Source organism: Aethalodelphis obliquidens, unplaced genomic scaffold (genome assembly GCF_003676395.1).
Source record: "Aethalodelphis obliquidens isolate GAN/ISIS:26980383/991018 unplaced genomic scaffold, ASM367639v1 scaffold24, whole genome shotgun sequence".
Taxonomy (NCBI): Eukaryota; Metazoa; Chordata; class Mammalia; order Artiodactyla; family Delphinidae; genus Aethalodelphis; species Aethalodelphis obliquidens.
Genome location: NW_020837968.1, coordinates 16,516,593 through 16,536,896, shown reverse-complemented (window position 1 = coordinate 16,536,896; position 20,304 = coordinate 16,516,593). Strand labels below are relative to the sequence as shown.

The window sequence follows — 20,304 nt, the reverse complement described above, 5'->3', positions numbered from 1 at the left end:
TGTGAGAGGGTGGAGAGAAAGAGACAATAACTTTTCAAGCTGGGTATAAATGTAAAAAAACAACTGTACTTTTTGAAAATATAAAATCCCAAATGGCTAACACTTATTAGATAAGTGAGTTTGTTGATTGTTCATATGGAATCTGAAAATATCTCATGGTTTCTGACAAAGTTAAACGTGCTTGTTCCTGTAGTTTTGGACTCCCTTTCTAAACTTCTGGATTTTACTTCCATTTCAAAGGAACAATTGAGGCATTGGTTTAATACAATATTTATTAAAGTGTTTTTATTAACAAACTTTCGCCAGAAAGTTCCGAGTGTGTTAATACAGCAGGCACGTTGGCTTCAATGTTTGGTATTTGACAGTCCACAGAACTGCACTTAACTCTCACAATCCTGCCACGATTTTGTGGATTGTTTGGGCAGGACCTATAACCAGCCTCCCCCATTAAATGGTTAAAGATGAATTGGGGTTCATTCTGACTCAAGTGTTCTGAGTTTACGATGACATCAGTCTGTGACAGGCCTGGCTCCACTTGCCTTTCTGCCTTGTCGGTCGGACTCACTGAACTGGAGTCCTTGTTTGCGGCCCCTCCACTGCCCTCCACGTTCCCGATGTCTCTGTTTTTACAGAGTCCCCTTTGGTGCGTCTCAGGAGCACAGCACGCTTTGTGTGAAGCTCCAGCGCTTCTGCAGACCAATGACGACATCTCTGCCATCTTTGGAAGCTGCTCTTCTAGGCTCTGAAGACTGTGTACGCTGGTCTTACCGAGTTTTTCTTGGGCCTGAATGTGCTGACCCGGGTGGTGGAAAAAACTCCTGGGCAGAGAATTCTGCATTCCAGGAGGTTTCACTCTGCCCTGTAGGCAGGGACAGTGGTGGATGTGTGGGATGGGATGCACGAAGCCCTCGGGGGCTTGGTGTGCAGCCTTCAGAGGGGCCAGGCCGTTCTGGACGTGCATGAAGCTGCTGGCAGTCGGAGCGCACTGGTGGCACAAGCAGTCACCCATCTGCTGGCAAGACGGCAGGCCATATTTCAAAGGTTGGTAGGCATTTGGGCAGCTACATCTCTGATTCAGAGAGAAGAAGTGACACATGGTGTGCTGTTCAAGACAGGGCTGCAACAAGGCAGAGCTGGCTTCATTTTTGGTGCTTTGGTTGAGTTCGCTGTTGTAAGCTGTGTGTACAGGCATCCCTAACTTCTTTGCCTGGCTGCTGAAAAATTCAGAGCAGATGTGGGTCTCTTCATAAGTGGTCTTCTCGGAGGCCATACAGCTGTGGGCTGCCAGAGGTTCTAATTCGTAAAACTCATGCTCCATTTCAGCTTTTTGGCCCCTGGGATCTAAGTGATAAGCATTCACAGTGTGTGTCTTGCTTTGTCCCTTGTCACCAGGACTTGTGGACAAGGTGTGGGAGAAGGCACTGCACTGGAGTTTTTTGGGTAAAGGAATCTGACCACAGGTGCCCTGCGGCCCAAGGCACCGGCACATGCACTGAAAAAAGAAGGTGGCAAAAGCCCAGCTGATACACATGATGAGCATCATGAAGGTGCCCAGCTGGGTGTAAGCCAGGACCGTGGAGGGCATCATCATGGCCCCAGCCACGAAGGTGGTGAGCGCGGCCATGGCGATGGCAGAGCCCATGCGGCTCAGAGAGAAGATCACCTTCCCTTCTCGGTCGGCGTCCGGGGCCAAGCGGTAAGCAACCCCATAATGGACGGCAAAGTCTACAGACAGGCCGACCGCAACCGAAATAGTGACCGACTCCAAAACGTTTAGCTCCCAGCCCAGCAGGACGAGAGAACCCACGGTGACAAATATAGTTCCGGCGATCGAAATGATGGCATAAAGGCTTATGATGATGTTCCAAGTTGTAAGCAGCATCACGCTAAAGGCCACGGCCACCGAGAGCCCCATGGCGATGAGGGTGCCGTCGGAGAGGCTGTCCTGGAGGTCATAGAACTCCAGATTGCTGACAAACCAGCCGTGGCTGAGGCCCTCGGGTGCAGAACTCAGCTCGTTGGAAATCCACGAGTCCACCTCTTTATAAAACTGATGCATCTTTTCATAAGCCAGTGTGAAGAGGTAGGTGCTTTGGAACTCTAGCACGACTGCCCTGATGGTATCATTGATATCAAACCTCGGCCCCGGGGTTTTGCTATCCAAATGGTAGCCCGTACTCCTCTCTAGCTCCATGATGGCTCTCTTAATGCACAGTTCGAAAATCTCTTGCTTATAGGGGAAGCTCCAGTGGCTGCAGCACGGGTACAGGGTAGGCTCATCGCAGTCCTGGTTTTCCATCCACTGCTTGAAGGTCTCGATGAAGCAGCTGGTGAAGTCCTGTTCGTCGGTCTGGTGAAAGAATGTCTGATTTCTCAGTTTTTGACAGAACTGCAAAATCCAGACCTGGGAAGCTGGGCTGGCGATGTTAAAGCCGCTGTCTAAGGTCAGCTTCCCTTTGCTCTTAGGGTTTAGGGGGTTGCCATTGTCTTCTGGGGACACACCCCAGATGACCGTGATGGGCATGTGGAGCTCCTCTCCGTGGTGGACGCGCTCGAACATGAAAAGCTTTTTGTACTCGGCGTCGTAACGTTCAAAAGGGTGGGACGACCTGAACACCTGGAACTCGGACAGCTCCAAAGAGGGCAGCTTCATCTTTGGGTTTATGCAGACGATGTAGGCCCCGCCCACAGTTAAGGCCAGGAACCAGACCAGCCACAGGTAGCGAAACTTAATGACGATGCACGGCAATACTTTTTCAAAAAAAATTCGAGACGCTTCCGAAATGGCAAAAAGGACTTTGTGGCACTTCTGACAGGCCACCGTCCAGCAGCTTTTGTTATCGTATATTTGTTGCTGGGGCTTCTTGAAGCAGCTGAAGATATTGAGAAGATACCGCTCGTGCAGGACAACCACGGCCGGAAGCCAGGTGACCATCAGAACGTAATTCACCAGTATAGCTGTCCCCGCGTATACCCCAAAGCATCTGATGGCTGTGATATTGCTCACATAGTTAGCGTAAAAGGCAGCCGCTGTGGTAAAACTGGTGACGAACATGGAGAGGGCGGCGTGTTGCAGCGTGATGCTCACTGTCTCTGAGGTTTCCGCGTGAGGCTTGTCAAATTTGGTGTAGTTCCAGACATCACACAGGACAAAAGCATCATCCGCTCCAATGCCCACCAAAATAATGAGCGCGGTGAGGTTCATAAAAGGGAAAAATTCAAAGTTAAACACCACGCGGTAGAGAAAATAGGACACAATCAAGGAACTGATGATGGCAAACATGGTCATCAGAGTGATAAACATGGACTTGGTGTAGACACACATGACCGAAAGGACGATCACGATGGCGATGGCAGGATACACAGTATCCATCAGAAGATAATCCTGAAACAAACTGTGTTTGATCCCAAACTCAATCCCGGTGACGGTGGTGACGCCGTCAGAAGCGTTCCAGTTTTCGAAGTTGTCCAAGTAAATGTTCATCATGCTCTCCCCTTTCTCTGTGGGCGAGAAGAGCATGCTGTACTTCAAAGCGGGTGTGTAGTCGGCTGTCTTTGGGGCCATAAAGTCTTTATCCACCAAGTAGTGGAGGATCTGGTACACAGCGTTGTACTTGGTACATTTCCGTGGCACGTTGGTGCACTTGAGCTGGTCCTTCCTCCGGGCCGCCATGTCCCAGCAGTCTGGCTCCAGGGTGCCGTTCTGGTAGTGTTTGGCGCAGGTCCGAAGTAGCTTCAAGGTATGAGAAACGTCTCGCTCGACGATTTTCTGGCAGGACGATCTGTTGTTCAGAATAGCGATGTAGTTCCCCAGCGTCCAGCTGGGGCAGCAGGAAGCAGCCGTTGTCCTCTGGCAGAGATCACCAAACCGCGGATGAGATCTGATCTGCAGAGACAGAGACACGCGGAAGAACTGACGTTTAAAATCAGTTCACATAAAGGTCTGAATGACGGTGGCCTTGAGGGACAGGAAAGTTACAGAAGTTATAGAATCATCCTCTGAATTAGGTACCAGTTTGAACACAAGGTGAGTTTTCCCCCCGAATCTGTTCTCTTCTGCTGCAGAAGGCTCACTAGGTTACTTCATTTTGAACAACGAACTCCTTTTTGGGGATGACATACAAGTGTGAAACAATTTCAATCAATGCCAGTTTGGTTTCAAAAAGGAGGTAAAATTAACACCTCTTTAGTAAACAAGCCTTTTCAAAGTCACTTTAAAAAGCAATAAAGTGGATAGGCTGTGAAGCTTATGTACGTATACCTATGGGATTAATTAAGAGAACAATTGCCCGATTGATATATAAAACGAATTTGTGGCTTTGCCTAAAATCTCTGGTAATCAGCGTGAAATTTTTGGTGACAAAGGTACTATATTTCAATCAACTTGGAGGCAAAGATGATAGTCTCTAGATAACTGTCAGACTCAAAAAAGTGATTCTGGTAATATCAGAAGCAGTGATGCCAAAGACGCATGAAAAACCTGGAATAAAATTGTTTCCTGATACATGAGTAGAGGGGGAAAATGTTTCTAAATTAAAATTATATGTGTGTATATATATATATATATATATATATATATATATACATATACATATATACGATTTTAAATAAACATACACAAGTAATAAAATACTTCAATAGGAATTTAATTATTTCTTCCACATCTTTCAAAGTTTATTCAAGTTGGCTAACTCCCCCTTTTGGGGAATGTTCTGTTTTGGTAAACAGGGGTCTGCTGCATATTAGTAAGTAGAACAATTCTGGATTTAACGTGGATAGTATTTCATTTAGAACACTATTCCTGGAGAAGGCTTTCCTTCTTATGGCTGTTCTTGTTATAGAAAATTGAAATTTGTTCCGATGTCAAAGCTGGCATTGCTAAGATGAGAGTGAAGCCTGCACAATCCCATCATCTTAAAAATCTGTAAGTTACAAATGGCCCCTCTTCCCTGAGGGTGAGAATAAGAAATACCCCCCTGCTCTTGAGCCTGTCCAGAGACTTCTCCGGAAGTGCCAGGGCTAAAGACGACCCACTCCTATCACTTTCCCTCATCTCTATTTACCAAAGGTTGTTCCAGGGAAGAAACTCCAAAGTTCAAGAAGGGCATGAGTATTCTTTTTTTTCTAATAAGATTAAAACCACCCTTTCCCTTTTATTAAAGTAGGCTTTATCAATCACGCGTTGAAATATTTTCTCAAAGTAGAAGAGAAGCTGGCACAATTCACCTCTTTAGAACTTAGACTTATCCAAGAACCAAGTTACTTGTAACTTGGCTATGAAGACACTTTACTGGGACTTATTCTGCAGGGGCAAGGTGCAGATGAAAGGAGATTGGCCACGTATTGTGAATTGCCGAAGTTGGGTGACCTGCACATAGGGATTCATTCTACTATTGCCTCTGTTTGAAAATTTCCATAATAAAAAGTTGGGTGTTTTTTTTTTTTTTTTAAGATACTCTATTGGGGGTAAAGAAAAATGAGTCAAAGGGTTATTATACAAGTGTACTAAAATAATGTTGATCTTAACAAAGGTTTAATTTTTAAGCTCATTTTTAAAGAGCGATAATTACTTGACATTTCATAAAATAGGATAATTAATATTTAATTGTTTGTAGGTTAAAATATTCACATGTGCTAACTCAGGGGAAACTGAACCACCTAATAAATAATAGGAAACCCTGGAATAGCATCTCTCAGATAACCAGGTTTACCCCACAAAGGAATAACAGGCAAGTCCCTGGGGTCAGCCTGGTGAACTGAAAGAAAGGTAACGCAACCCCAATGTCTGACAGTTTTCAGATGGAAGAAAATGAACTGTATCCATTACGAAACCCACTATCAGCTAGAAGGACCATATTTGTACTTGCTCAAATAACCAAAAGCCAAAGATAAAGGAAATAGGGTTGCCAGCTAAAACTGGAAATGAAAGCACAGAATTCTGTCCTTGAATAACCCTTTCAAAGAATTGCAGGGGTTTTTTATGTGTGTATCTGACCAAAGATTTAAAAGTTGGACATGACAAACACAGACCAAATACTACTTTGATGGCTGCTATCAAAAATAAATGCTAATGAGCCTCTGGAGGGCCAGTCCTCACATTCAAAGGTGATGGCTGATGTACAACCTTTGGAAAACAGTTTCTGAGGACTCTTTTAGAGGGTAAGAAATAAGGACAGAGAGAAGACATTTATCCTGAGTTGGATGCCAGTGCCCTGAATCTAAAGGAATGGAGCTCAAGGATTTTCTAGGCTTTCAGGGAGTATGTCCCCATCCATCCATCCATCCATCCATCCATCCAGAAGGAAAAATATTTATTGAGCACCTATCAAGACAAATAAGGCAAAGTGGTCCTGCCCTCAAGTGGCTCACAGTGAGGCAGGGAAATCAGACAAGAAAACAAACCGTTACAATTCAACATGAGAAGCAGCATATTATGTGTAAGGGTCTATGTGAACCTGTGGACAGAGTACCAAGGTCTGTAAGTGCGATGGGATAATGGCACAACTTAGTCATCTGGGACTGAGATAACTCAACACAGAGTCATATTTTATATTGTGGGGCTTGAGGAGCTTGGCAAGCAGGTGTATCTTTATGCAGAAGGCAGCTGCATCTTTGCCATATTCTTGGGAAAGGGGATTGACAGGAATGATTTTAAAATCTTTGAAGTTTATAAAAATAAGGATGGAGTTAACGAGAGCAATTTCTTGCAACTCTTATGAGGAATGCCCTTTTCATTCTAGGTATTCACAAACAGGAATTTTAGGGATCATCTTGCTTATGTGGTGATAACACATCTTTGCACACTTCCCTAGTTAGATAGTAGCAGGGGTGGAGTTGGCTTCAAATAAGAGTAAAGGAAGAGGAGAGAAAAAGAAGAAACCAGCAGGGTTTTAAATGATACCTTAACTTTCAAAACTAATGGCCAAGTTGGAGATATGTTAAGAAGCTAAGGGAAGAAAAAAGGGAAGAAAATTAAGCCCTTAATACCAGGTTCAATCAACTGCTAGACACTCCTTTCCCACGTGACCAAGTTCCTCACGTACTAAAAGTTGAAGGGAGCCTAGAGAGGAAGAAAGCAAGGGCTCCACAGCTCTCTTTAAAACAAGCATCAGGAAACACATTTCTGGGGTCCTGTAAGCGTGTGAGGGGGACATTCCAGCTGTCCACAAAAGCTACCCGAGTAAAATGAGTCTTAGTCACCAAATCCCTTCTACAAGCTGATTCCTCTGAACTCCAACATCTACACTATGCAAAGACTAAGAAATAGGGTAAAGGGCTTCCAGCAGAGTCAAGATTAGAGACACACACACTTCTTTGTTATTAATGACTCTCTGCCAGTGTGTCCCATAGGAATGTCAAAGTGCAGAAAAAAGTAGTGAAGGAGATCAGGGGAGTCAACTGAGGCTCCTTTTGAAAGAGTCTAAAAAAAAACCCAAGCATTTCTGTGAGGAGGTAGACGAGCATCAGAAACAGAAGCTCTTCACTCTGGAAACCAGCGCCCATCTGAACTACGAGTGTAAGTGGCATGTAATTTAAATGGGATCTGGAATTTGAACTCAACGTATTATCAACACAGGCAGGCGGCCACTGGAAGACCTGGTCTCGTGACATTACACTGATTACCAGATGCTTTCTGGAGTCAACCCACCAACAATTAAGCTCTTCTGCTCTGTACCATTTGGTGTGTGTCCCATTCAACTTGATAGTTGTTAATAACTAAGTGGTTAGGTACAATAGCTAGGATTTGAGGGGGAAAAAAGGGAAAGACTGCCAAGTAGCCTCAGGACACATTTTGCTCAAACCGCCATAACAAATAAAAATCCTCAAAGGGTCTTGAGCTGGGAGACTCAGAAAAGTACAGTAATAGTCTGAAATCTGAACTGTTGACCAATAGTTATTATTTAAGATATCACTGAATACATTATCTCTATGAGAAACATATGTTATTCTGGGTTCATAGCAGAGTTTGAGACTAGAATACAAGGGCATTTGCAACTGGCAAAAAAGTATTTCATTTAAAAAGTTAAAATTACAACCATGCTCCTTGAGGTTGTATTTGGGGGCCATGATTCTGTTTATTCATTTATTGGTGTAGATCTGCAATTGGCTTGACCATTCATTCAGATGTACGTGTCTTGGGTCTGTTCCTCAAATTTTCACAAGAGGATCACAAATTGTTACGTTCTTGCCAGGGATTACAGACTTGAACTCACAGCTATCCAATCCTTATTATGAGCCCAGTAGGAAAAAAAACTCAGACAAGCAGATATCGATTCTTTTCGACAGCCTAAATTTTGCAAATGCATCAAAACAGGTAACTAGTGGGAACCTGCTGTATAGCACAGGGAGCTCAGCTCGGTGCTCTGTGATGACCTAGATGGTGGGGGAGAGGGGGAGGGAGGTCCCAGAGGGAGGGGAATACATGTATACATATAGCTGATTCACTTCATTGTACAGCAGAAACTAACACAACATTGTAAAGCAATTTTACTCCAATAAAAAAAAAAATGGTGTCATTCCAAGGTCACAGGTCCATTGTGAGAGAAGTAAAGTACCCAGCATAAAGCCTTGCACATAGCAAGTGCTCTACATACACACTAATTTAGAGTTAACTTTCTATATGAGAAGGGTTGTAACCCACAACAAGAAGTATGTTCATAGCTTCTAAATAACCTACTGATAGCTGTAGAACAGAAGAAAATATGACAAATAAAAATTGACCACTGATGAAGAAACTTTGGGTTGTTTATAGATAGTTTGTGACTTTGGTCTATTTGGAGCTGCACAGAGACAAGATGTCACTCACAGAAAATTCCGATATCCTAATCAATGCAAAAGTTATTTTCAAAATATATAAAGAGCCTTTCAGAATGAAGAATAAAGTCAGGAGATCTGGGACCAACCAACTAGGTGACCTGGGTAAGCCACTCAGTTCTCAGAACGTACTTAGATCAGCACAATGAGATGCTGGTCTGTGGGTTATCTCAAAGAGTCCTTTCTACCTCCTGTTCCATTAAGAAACCCTGTTGATAGAACAGGTCATTGCACTGGATTGTCAGTCTAGCTCTCAGCAGGGCATGTGATTAGATTTTCAACTGACCAGTGATTTTACATTTTAGAATTATGCTAAGAACACGAGTTCCTTTTCTACCTGATTACTGTGCTTGGGCAAGGCCACTAGTGACATCAGACAGCAGTTTCTACTTGGAGAAACTACCTCTGAACACAAGAAACTGACAGCTCTTCCAAGCTCCGTAGGTGACTTTACACTTTCTGGTGCTGTCTTCTTGCATCTTTCTGTCTTGTAAAGCAGCAAGGTGTTTAGAGTTCAGAACAATCTGGATTGGATTACTTTGGCCATTTCCATAGATACTGTATTTATGCCCTTTGCTGTCCCCTTTCCTAGCCTGTGCCCTAAATTTTCCTTTGAGGTCATCGGCCCAAAGGACCCATTGATTGCCAGAAAGGTGAGCATTTCATTGCATAATTAAGATGCTGACAATCGCCTCAGGGGGAAAATGGAGTGAACAATGAAACTAGATTAGGAAGATAAAATACAACAAAAGAAGAAGAAAAAAAAGGCTTAACTATTATCCTGAAAGGAAATAAGCTGTGAAATAATACAAAAGACTATCATGGACAAAAACATGAGTGGGAAAGAAAAAGAGTTCTTTATTAAGGAAGATGGTTTGTTTTAAAGGTGGGGAAGCAGAGACACTTTGATCCTGGGATCCGAAAGAATGCGAAGCCACTCTGCTGGTGTTTACTCCTCGGTAGGTAAGCCACTTGAGTGCTTTCATCTGATCAGGCACCAGGGTCAGCAGTAAAAGGAGTTTCAAAAGTATAACCTTATTTGTGCTAAACATATTTCAGTTTTACTTTACATACCCTTGAATTATCTACATTGCACATTGATTTAATTGCAGGTAAATTCCACAATGTCTCCCCTCCAGCTGAAGTAAATACTACTCTGGAATATCGGTCACCTGGTGATAGGAGAAAAAAGAAAAAGGGTTATAAATTATTCATTTATTTCAGAAGACTCCGCGTTCAGAAAGAATTCAAACTGGGAAACCACCTGGGAATTCATTAGCAGTAGGGAATCCTGTCTTTCATTAAACTCCAGGAGAAAAATGTAAAAAAATTTTAAAGAGTAATGCTATAATATTGCTTTAGCTCAAAGCCTTTGTCTACTCACTATATCTTAAAAATCGTAGAAGTTATGTAACATATCTAGTTCTGATCAGACTGTAATTAGGAAGAGCAACCCATAGGAACTTTCAGCAGAAAATCAACTGAACGCCTCCCTCTTCATTTCACAACACATCACCCCAATGGTATATAAAATCAAAGAATGGTGCACCAGGGAGTATCAGGAATGGATTATAAGGATGTTCTCTTTGGCAGCTAACTAGAGAGCAAAGACGGCAAGTGATCAGCTTAAAAGCACTAAAAACAGCCAACTAAACACAGAACGCTGGCCAGGATCACAGACATACTCCTCATTCTGGTTGAGTGTTCAGAGTTCTAGAAAAAACATTTTGAAAATTATACTAATACAAAATATATTTCTGAATAAGGGAGGCTGTGTGATATCCTGGAAAGAGCATGGTCTTTAGAGTTAGAACTGGGTGTAACCAGGTTCTGTCATCTACTAGCTGGATGATCTTAGGCAACTAACAACTTTTCTGAGCCTCGGTTTGGTTCCTCATCTGTAAAATAAAGACAGCAACACTTTCCCAAATAGGTGTGAGAATTAAATGAGGTACTGAAAAACGGGTGCTCAGTAAGTACTGTTTCTGCTTCCTCAGCCATTAAAAAAATTAATATGAACCAACTGAAACAGAGTAGATTCATTTTATAGGATCTAAAATGCCTAATGGTGCTGACAAAGAAAATCAATTTGCAAATTTATGAATAAAGCTTTATTACATGAAAAACTTCAGGGTCACGAAGTTTTCTTTAGTAAACTCTTGTCTTCAAGACAAATAAAGACCCTGAGGTTTGACAAGATCTAGAAACATCAAAGACCCAATCAGGTCCTCTAGTGATCTAAGAAGATAGGGAAAAAACAAATTTTAGAAGGATTTTCAACAACAACAACAAAAAGGTGAAACCAGAAGAGCTTCAATGTTAATATTCACTTAATCAGAAACTGGAGTTATTGCAATTCCTCATCCGTAACCATGAGGGCTAATCAATGACTTTCAAACTGCCATGTGTTTCCTTGAGGCCGTGAACTCCTCCTTCCTGGCAGCTGCACAGAGACCAGGTTGACTCTAGGCTACAGCGAATTTTATTTTGTGAATTTGCTGCCAACATTTAGAGATCTGGTGATTCCACATTGAAATCTGGATTCCTGGCCTCCGGGAATTTCTTACAATCTTTGGGCCCTCGGTTTTTTTTTTTTTCAAGGTCACATTCTGCTGCATTCTCCTCAATCACCATCACTTCCTGCATTCTTAACCCAGCTCACTTTTCTCATTCATATATGACCTAGGTCCATGAGGCATTCAAGCTTTGGACCTCTGGACTTTATTTTGTTCATCTGGCTACCTGTAATGTCTAATGACAAGGCTGGCACAAGAAGGCTATTAATATAGGCTTTTTGAATGAATCAACAATGTAGATATAAATTTTTGATAATACTGTAGATTATGTCAGGGTTCAATCCAAAAAATGTACAAGGAATTTTTTAAATGTGTTGAGATTTGGGGCAAGGTCAAGAATTTTATTAGATTTATATCTTTCTTAAAACCGAATATAACTCAGTCATCTCTCATTAATTTTTAATTTTAGGTAACTAAATTCAGATTAGTGGTTGACTGACCTAGAGAAGTAAAATTACAAGTTAATTAGGCTAAAACCCCTTTAAGCACGATAGAAACAGTGAAGCTGTGTGACCAGCCACCTACTCTTGACAGTCTAGGTTATCAATCATGTTCAATCCCAGGAAACTCTGAAAGGTTTGTCATCTACGAAGCCACTCACTTGGAACGTCACAGAAAAAGCTGTCCTTGTGGAAGTTCCAGTCAACTTCTCTTTTCTCTCTTTCATAATGATCATCTGACCATCTATCATCCCGATGGCTGAAATGGAACACAGTTTGATCTTCAATCAAGTCCCCACTATTTCAAGGCTGAGAAGCCTACTGGTAACAATACAACCTCAAAGTCATGACCTATGAAGCGCTTGATATTGTCGGAAGGATGAACATAAGCAGCCAACATTAATTTTCTCACTTCTGAAAAAGGAAGAAAAACCCCAAACCCTCACTAATATACAACAAAATCTTAAAAGACAATGACAATTTCAACAAATTCAGTGCAAAGATTTTGAGCCACACATTTTAGATGTAATCTTTTTGCTCAGGCAATGTTTAAAACTGGAATTTGTTAGCAGTGGTTTGTCTAAAAGTTAATAAATGATTACCTTTTGGCTTGTTCATCTGCATATTTAAAGGGGTAATTTGCTAATGTTGCTTTGTATCCTGTATTTTTCACCATGTTATTCCATGTGACCAGTCTCTGGCCTATTGCAGTCCCTCTTGGTTCAAAACCCTAAGGCAAAATATTACAAATTCCATTAGTGTACTTCATTTCAGGCTAAGTATAGTTATAACAGCTTGGGAAGGCAATGTCAAGGTGATGTATAGCTTTCAACAGAAGATATACACGTTCCTCACAGCTACTCCAGAGGCGAACTGCGTTAAGACAAGATGACTTGACATAATAATGATCACCTATTTACTGTGACAAACAGTTTGATTCTTTGGTATGTTACATGTCTCAGGAAAGAGGAAAAAAAAACTTATCTGAAGCTTCTCTTCCAAATTCATACCTGGCATTTATTTTTATGTTATAAAAAAATCATGGTCAAATTAAATTGTGTTATGCATGCAACAGTGTTTTACAAAGAGTTTATCATTATCCTTGCTCATACTTTCCTCACTATTCCACTTCTGAGGGATATTTACTTAAAAACAGACCCTGCAATCTCTCAGTAATACTGAAATTCCTTTAACGTCTTTGGGAAAAAAGGTGACATTCAGTCTTCAAGACTTTTTGAAGACGTTTTTACAGTCTGCAGATTCTCCAATTTTTTGCTTTTTAGTTTAAACATGGAGACCAAGAAGCAAATTTCCAGATTTTTGATGGTGAGCAAGTTACCTGACCCCTTTTAAGAACCTGAGAATACAGACATGTCTCTACTTTTCAGAAAGAGAATTGTATACTTACTGATGGCTTGAGAAGGTTTTTAAAACAGATGGGACACTAAATAACATAATGCAACATGTCTTAAAATACTTAATCTTTTGAGACGATTGAGGGCTAAAGAAAATAAACAGATTCTACTAGTGCAATTCTCCTTACCAGCAATGGATCAGAGAAATCAGGAAGCTCTGGCACTAATACTCCAACCAAGGCACAGACCACGATGAACACAGTGCACATGCCCAAGACAACCACAGGCCAGTCTGCTATCAGGGCTGCATAACTACAAACGCAGAGAGAGATCACAAAGAAAGCCTCTTAGAAGCAGAGTAAAGTTTTTTTTGCTACCTAAGAGAGCAATTTGTTAAATCTTCCTATTTCAGACCCAACACAGGTATTTATCAGTAAAAGATCTCATGAGATTATAAGCATTTACGCATAATTGTAGTAGAAAATTGGAAGATCACTGTCCTCTCATTATTTGTGATAAAGTAGCAGTGGTCAGATGCTACAGGCTGTTGAGAGTAAGAATAATGTCCATTCCTGACAAATAACATTTCACTGCTACATCTGTGCCTGGGAAGAAGAAGCTCTTAAATCTACACTTTCTAAGTGGAAAGAAATATATTTTAACAGAGGCTCCATCCTCCTTGCAGTCTCTTTCAGAACTTTTGTTTCTCCAGTTATTCCTTTCTCCCTACTTTTACTCCATCAGTTCTTGAAAAAGAGCTCAGCCCATAAACAGGTTCAGGTAGTGTAAGTCATAAGAATAACCAAACCAAACTGAAACCTCCCCATAAACCTGTTAACCTTCCATTTAGCTAAAACTATAATGAACTTATCCACTAGATTGTGAGCTCCATGAGGGCAGAGACTGTTGATTGACTGACTGGTTGATTTAGTGTAGTATCAGTGCCTAGAACAGTGCCTTTTAAAAGGTGCTTGGTAACCATCTATTGATTAGATGAATGAACACCCATGTATGTACCTATCCTCCCTTCACTCTCTAACCACCACAGGCTGGCTTTAGTTTCTTACTACGCCTCAGAAACTCCTCTCTGTTACCAAATCCCACCATTAAGCCATTTCTTCCAACACCCTTCCCACACCCTCATTCACCACCTTCCACTGAAATATCTGTTTCTGGGCCCTTCCATAAGATCCTGGACCACGCCTTCCTAACCTGATGCTTCCAGATCTCTATAAGAACTGAGTGCTCCATAGAAGTTGACTAGACTGAACTTTTCTAAAATTCAAAATGTATTCTGCCGGGCTTCCCTGGTGGCACAGTGGTTGAGAGTCCACCTGCCGATGCAGGGGACATAGGTTCGTGCCCCGGTCCGGGAAGATCCCACGTGCCGCGGAGCGGCTGGGCCCGTGAGCCATGGCTGCCGAGCCTGCGCGTCTGGAGCCTGTGCTCCGCAACAGGAGAGGCCACAACAGTGAGAGGTCCGCGTATCGCAAAAAAACAAAAAACAAAGAAACAAACAAACAAAAAAAACCCATAATGTATTCTGCCAACTTCAGATTTCTTGAATTTTTATTAGAGAAAAAATGAAACATTTAACTTGTGGACAATTATTCTCAAATTCTCAACAGTGTTATTTAGCTCACTGAGCTGCTCTGATGGCTATTTCTGGCTCATTTGAAATAGGCTTCTTGCTCATATACTTTGAGTTTTTCTTCAAAATCATGCTAGCAGTTTAAAGAAAGCTAGTGGCTCTAACCATTATTCTGAAAAAAACTATGATATGTCTCTAAGAATAGAGGGCTGGTTTTTATATTCTGATCTCTCAAATTCATAGATCTGCCTTTGCGGAGATATTCAAATTAAATTTTAATAAGGAAGTTAAAATATAACATAATTATGCGTTAAGGGAGCACTCGCACAGGCATTTTTCATTATTGTTCTTTTATTTATTTATTTTTGTTGTGTTGGGTCTTCGTTTCTGTGCGAGGGCTTTCTCTAGTTGTGGCAAGCGCGGGCCACTCTTCATCGCGGTGCGCAGGCCTCTCACTACCGCGGCCTTTCTTGTGGTGGAGCACAGGCTCCAGATGCGCACGCTCAGTAGTTGTGGCTCACGGGCCTAGTTGCTCCGCGGCATGTGGGATCCTCCCAGACCAGGGCTTGAACCCGTGTCCCTTGTATTAGCAGGCAGATCCCCAACCACTGCGCCACCAGGGAAGCCCTGATTATTGTTCTTTTAAAAGCAACCTTAGGAAAATAAAGAATAATAGCCTGCACCCACTAGGAGTTCCAGTTGCTCTCATGCTTTACATAGATTATCATCTCATATAATTCTCACAACAACTTTATGAGATGAAACTGAGGCACACGCAGGCTAAATAACTTGTTCAACGTCACAAGCTGGCCCAGCTCATAAAACAAGCACGTCCTGGGGGTGTAATGTACAGCATGGTGACTATAATTAATAATACTGTATTACATACTTGAAAGTTGCTTAGAGAGTAGATCTTGAAAGTTCTCATTACAAGAACGAAAAAAAATTGGTAACTATGTGTGGTGATGAATGTTAACGAAACTTATTGCGGTGATTATTTTGCAATACATATGAATATCAAATTATTATGTTATACACCTGAAACTAATATAATGTTACATGTCAATAATATCTCAAAAGAAAAAAAAGGTCACAAAGCAAGGAACCTAGGTAGTCTGGTTCTAGAGTCTGGCCTCTTAACCACTATGATATCATCTCTTGCTTCAAACACAAGAGAAACAGAAAACATCAGGAATAAGCCAACTTGCCACAAACAGATGCTTCCCCAAACTGTCATCTGAAAATTAAATTCCTAAGCCACACCTATAGTTAATTTCTCTATGCAAAATCACCTAGACCCAAAGGACTTCAAGTTTGAACATTATTCACTAGACTGTAAATTCTGCATTTAAAAACTCATTAAGGAAAAATTATGCTAGATAAGATGGAATAACTTTTTAAGAACAATTCTGAATGTAATGAAAACAAATAAATCACAATACGCTGATTGTAGTTGTTCAAATGTAAACACCAAGTGGTCAGAAGCGTTCCTATTTCTAGAACACACCCAAAGCTTATATTCGCTATACTTCATTTCCTCTTCTACCAAATGCAAACTAAGATGAAAGTAACCGGTTTGAACCATAAAGTCCTTTGTCAATAGCCCATTTGCGACTTTCTGTTTCATTGCATCAGACTTAAAGAGTCCTTTACATTTTAGACCTTTAAAATATCAGCCCTATGAAATGAAAATGGCCCCAGGCTTACACAATTACTCATTACACTTTATGTTAAACGGATCAATTTTCTTTCAAATGAACCAGAAGTTATGCATTTTTACCTACAAACATGTTATCAATAGAGGGCAGTGGGCCCCAAATTGCTTAGTTTTCATACTGTGGTTTAATTTACCCATATAATGACTTTTTGTTTGTGTTCTTGAAGAATCTGCACACATGCATAGCAACCTTCAAAACCTCATTCAATAATTGCTTTTTCTTGCCTTTGAAAACATTTGGTTTTGATTTTACAGCACTGCTCTATACCATATCCATGCATTGACTACATATGGAAACTTTACGGCATTAGTGATTTCGGCACATTTCTTCCAAACACGTTTAACCTTACTATATTACAAGTCCACTTCCTCACAAAGCAGATGTTTCACGTGCTAACCTTTCCTAGAGACAACTGTTCGCACTTAAGAAATGGAATCACCATCCTGAGGACATAAAGCACCATGGGGGAAAGCCCCAGCTATTCTGAGTAAATGTCATTCAGACAAGGGTTTCTCCTAAATAGCACACAACTGCTGAGGCTATTTCTGCTTCCTGCTGTCTGTTCTAAGATGTTGCGTAACTATGGGCACCACGTGGGAAACAAAAGTTTCATGTATAATACAAAACCCAGACAATGGTTGTAATATTAAGGAAAACATCTAATAAAGCAGGAAAACTGGAGAAGTAAAGGAAATTAAAAATGACCTATAAATTTTATCGCTATATTTTTTGGCGAATTCCCTTCATGGTGAGTCTGGGTTCCAGGTACATATTCTAATTAAGTTTAAATTTGAATAAAGAACCTGCACATGCTTTTCTGGGCATTGGAAGAATTTTCCAAAGGACCACTCTTTTTACTATAATATGTTCCTCTGCGTACCATGTAGTACTTGTCTTTCATCTGCCTGATCTTGATTTTGTAACTCTTTAGACCATACAGCATAATTGTAAACGCAATCCACTTCTGTAACTGCTGGGTGACAGCAGGCAGTCGTTTTCCAGTGACTGACCAGGGAACAGTTTTCCTCAAGGCCCTACTGCTGTATCAGCTGCATAGGTTAGGCCCGCAGTTGCTACCCATGGCACTGCTCTATAAAAAAGTGTATCCGCAGCACTTCTCAGTAGGTTAAGTCTCAAATAGTACAGGTATGTAAGACTCAGAAGCACAGAATGAATGGATTGCGTTTGTGGGTAAACTGTGGATCTGAGTAAGTGGGCGGGCTGCTTGGCACCCTGATCCAGGCTGTTCCTGCCATGATGGATTTTCATGAGGATCCAATGGGAAGTCCCTCAAATACCCTCATAGATGCTCAGCCACCTTAGTATTGGGTTTATTCTGGGAAAAGATCAGAAATAACTGTTAAAACAAATGAAGTGTCTTACAGGGCTAACTTATGCTCTAGTGACATTATATGGGGGCCTGTTTTAAATGGGCCATTTGTATTACAATAAGGCCCTCCACAGTAAATTTTCCTCTCAGCTTACAAAGACTTTTTTCTTTTGCCCTTTGCTGCCTTTCTGGAAACACTCTTCTCTTTCACCCCTGCCTTTCTGAGCAGAGAGCCAGGCTTTAGAGAGTATGAGTACCTTGGACTTGAGGCCTCCTTTTCCTGACCAACCACCCAATCCTTAACCCCCGATAGCTTGGCTTTTGCTCTCGTGACTCTTCTGAAACTGCCAAAGTCAACTAACTCTCTTGGTTTTCATCTTCTTGGACCTGAGCAATATTTAACACTTTAGCTACTGCTTGCTTCCTAAAAAAAATCTCTTCTTCCTCGGTTTCTTTCTTTCTGTTTCCTTTAATATCTCTCCCTTATTCCTCTTGGCCTTTAAAGGTACCCATTTCTAAATGTCATTAATCATAACATTTCTAGTGGCATCAACTATCAATTTAGTGGGAGGAGTGATTGAAGCTTATGGAATTTCACAGAGGAAAACAGTACAGAACTCTTTCTTTCTTGTGAAGTAATAAACTCATTCAACAATTAACATTACATAGTAAGAAGGCAGACATTCTGGGAATAAAATAATAGCAGACATGGATATTACCCTCAAGGAACTTAGAGCCTAATTCAGAAAATCAGACAGGTGCACAAATACCTACAAAATCAGGTCAACAGAAGGATACAGATAAAATGTTTTGTGAATTCAATGAAGGAAGCGAGTACTTCCAGCTGGGGTAGGAAAGGGACTCAGAAAAGGCTAATTTTAGGAAGAAGTTATATTTTTATGTGTATATACTGAAAAGAATAAATTCAGGTTTTTAAAAATACCAATCTATTAACAGAGACAAATATATATGAACCTTTCAAAATATAAAACTTCTGGTCACTTAAGAAGACCCTATTATTTCTAGAAAAATGGAAATTCATTTTCTTCATATGCCATATTTACTTGTAAAACCTCTTTCCTTCATCTTTTTTCCATAATTTTTTTGCAAAATTGGGTAAATAAAATGTAGTATATGCATACAACGGAATATCGTTCAGTCTTACATAGGAAGGAAATTCTGACACATGTTACAACATGGATGAAGCTTGAGGACATTATGCTAAGTGAAATCAGCCAGTCACAAAAGGACAAATACTGTACTCTTCCACAGAGTACAGTATTTGTACTGTACATATTAGAGTAATGAAATTCATAGAGACAGCGTAGAATAGTGGTTGCCAGAAGCTGGGGGTGGGGGGAAGAAATGAGGAGGTACTATTTAATGGGTATAGAGGTTCAGTTTGAAAAGTAGAAAAAGGTTCTGGAGATGAATGGTGTGATGGCTGTATAATAATGTGAATGTACTTAATGCCACAGAATTGTATACTTTAAAATGGTTAAAATGGTAAATTTTATGCTATGTCTATTTTATTATAATTTTAAAAATATTTTTTAAATGTGGAAGGAGTTTCTAATTAAAATTTATGTAGTAATTTTACTCCAAAGAAAGGGTGACTCTCCTGAGATAGGCTTCAGGGTTATTAGCATCTGAGCTTCTTTAGCAAATGAATTTCAAAGATCACTAAGAATTTCTTAAATAATATTATATCTGGAACCACAATGTACACAATGTACAAGGACAGCTGATGAGACAATTCTTTTTTCAGAACCTCTTGTCCATTTAAAATTTTGCTTTTCTACTATAAAACTAAAATTAAAATTTTCCACATAAAAGAATACCTCCATCTTAACATGACAGCAAAATGTTTAGAAACACAGACAACCCAGCTGAAATAAACGGCCATGAATTTAAGTCATGGTAGTTGGCTGAACAGTTTTTCTCTTAATAAGTAGGACACTGAGAAGCCAATCCATTACAGGAAAGATTCAAAATAATTATGCAAATGTAAATGATTAAACCCAAATAGCATTTAAAGGCTAAATGTCAACCTTGGGATTAAAACCACTTTTGGAGGTATAGGATTCCTCAAGCAGCCAACTCAGAGAAATTTAGTTTTCCTTCACAAAAATATGAACGAGGAAGGTGAAAACAGCCGCAAAATGTAAAGAAAATACTAAAAGGGGAAAAGCACATACTTATTTAATAAGAAAATCCAAACTACTTTACCTTTTTGGTAACTTGAAAGGTCTGGATGGGCTGGAAAAAAAGCAAAGAAAAAACAATCAGAAACAGGCATTGTAATATAAACACATGCTTTATATATGTATTTAACATTTTACTTGTTATCTCTCTTTACAAAAAAATCCTGGAAGGCTTAAAAAGGTCTCCAATCCAGGCTGCTTCTTACTTATCAAGGATCCCCCAACATCTTTTTTTTTTAAATAGGACATCAATACCTTCTTCAACTAGAAATATTG

At 40.5% G+C, this 20,304-nt stretch overlaps 1 protein-coding gene across 6 annotated transcripts in view; it reads right to left on the bottom strand.

Annotated features, from left to right (window-relative positions):
- Positions 1-257: 257 nt before the first annotated feature.
- DISP1 (dispatched RND transporter family member 1) overlaps positions 258-20,304 on the bottom strand; it is a 202,019-nt gene continuing 181,972 nt past the window's right edge. For all 6 annotated transcript variants that reach the window (XM_027122258.1, XM_027122262.1, XM_027122260.1 and 3 more), the window contains 6 exons: positions 20,054-20,083; positions 13,374-13,497; positions 12,433-12,560; positions 11,992-12,089; positions 9,889-9,986; positions 258-3,886 (listed from right to left, as the gene is read on the bottom strand). In XM_027122258.1, the coding sequence (XP_026978059.1) occupies positions 275-3,886; positions 9,889-9,986; positions 11,992-12,089; positions 12,433-12,560; positions 13,374-13,497; positions 20,054-20,083 (4,090 nt within the window). In that variant the 3' untranslated portion in view covers positions 258-274. The remainder of the gene's footprint in view (positions 3,887-9,888; positions 9,987-11,991; positions 12,090-12,432; positions 12,561-13,373; positions 13,498-20,053; positions 20,084-20,304) is intronic.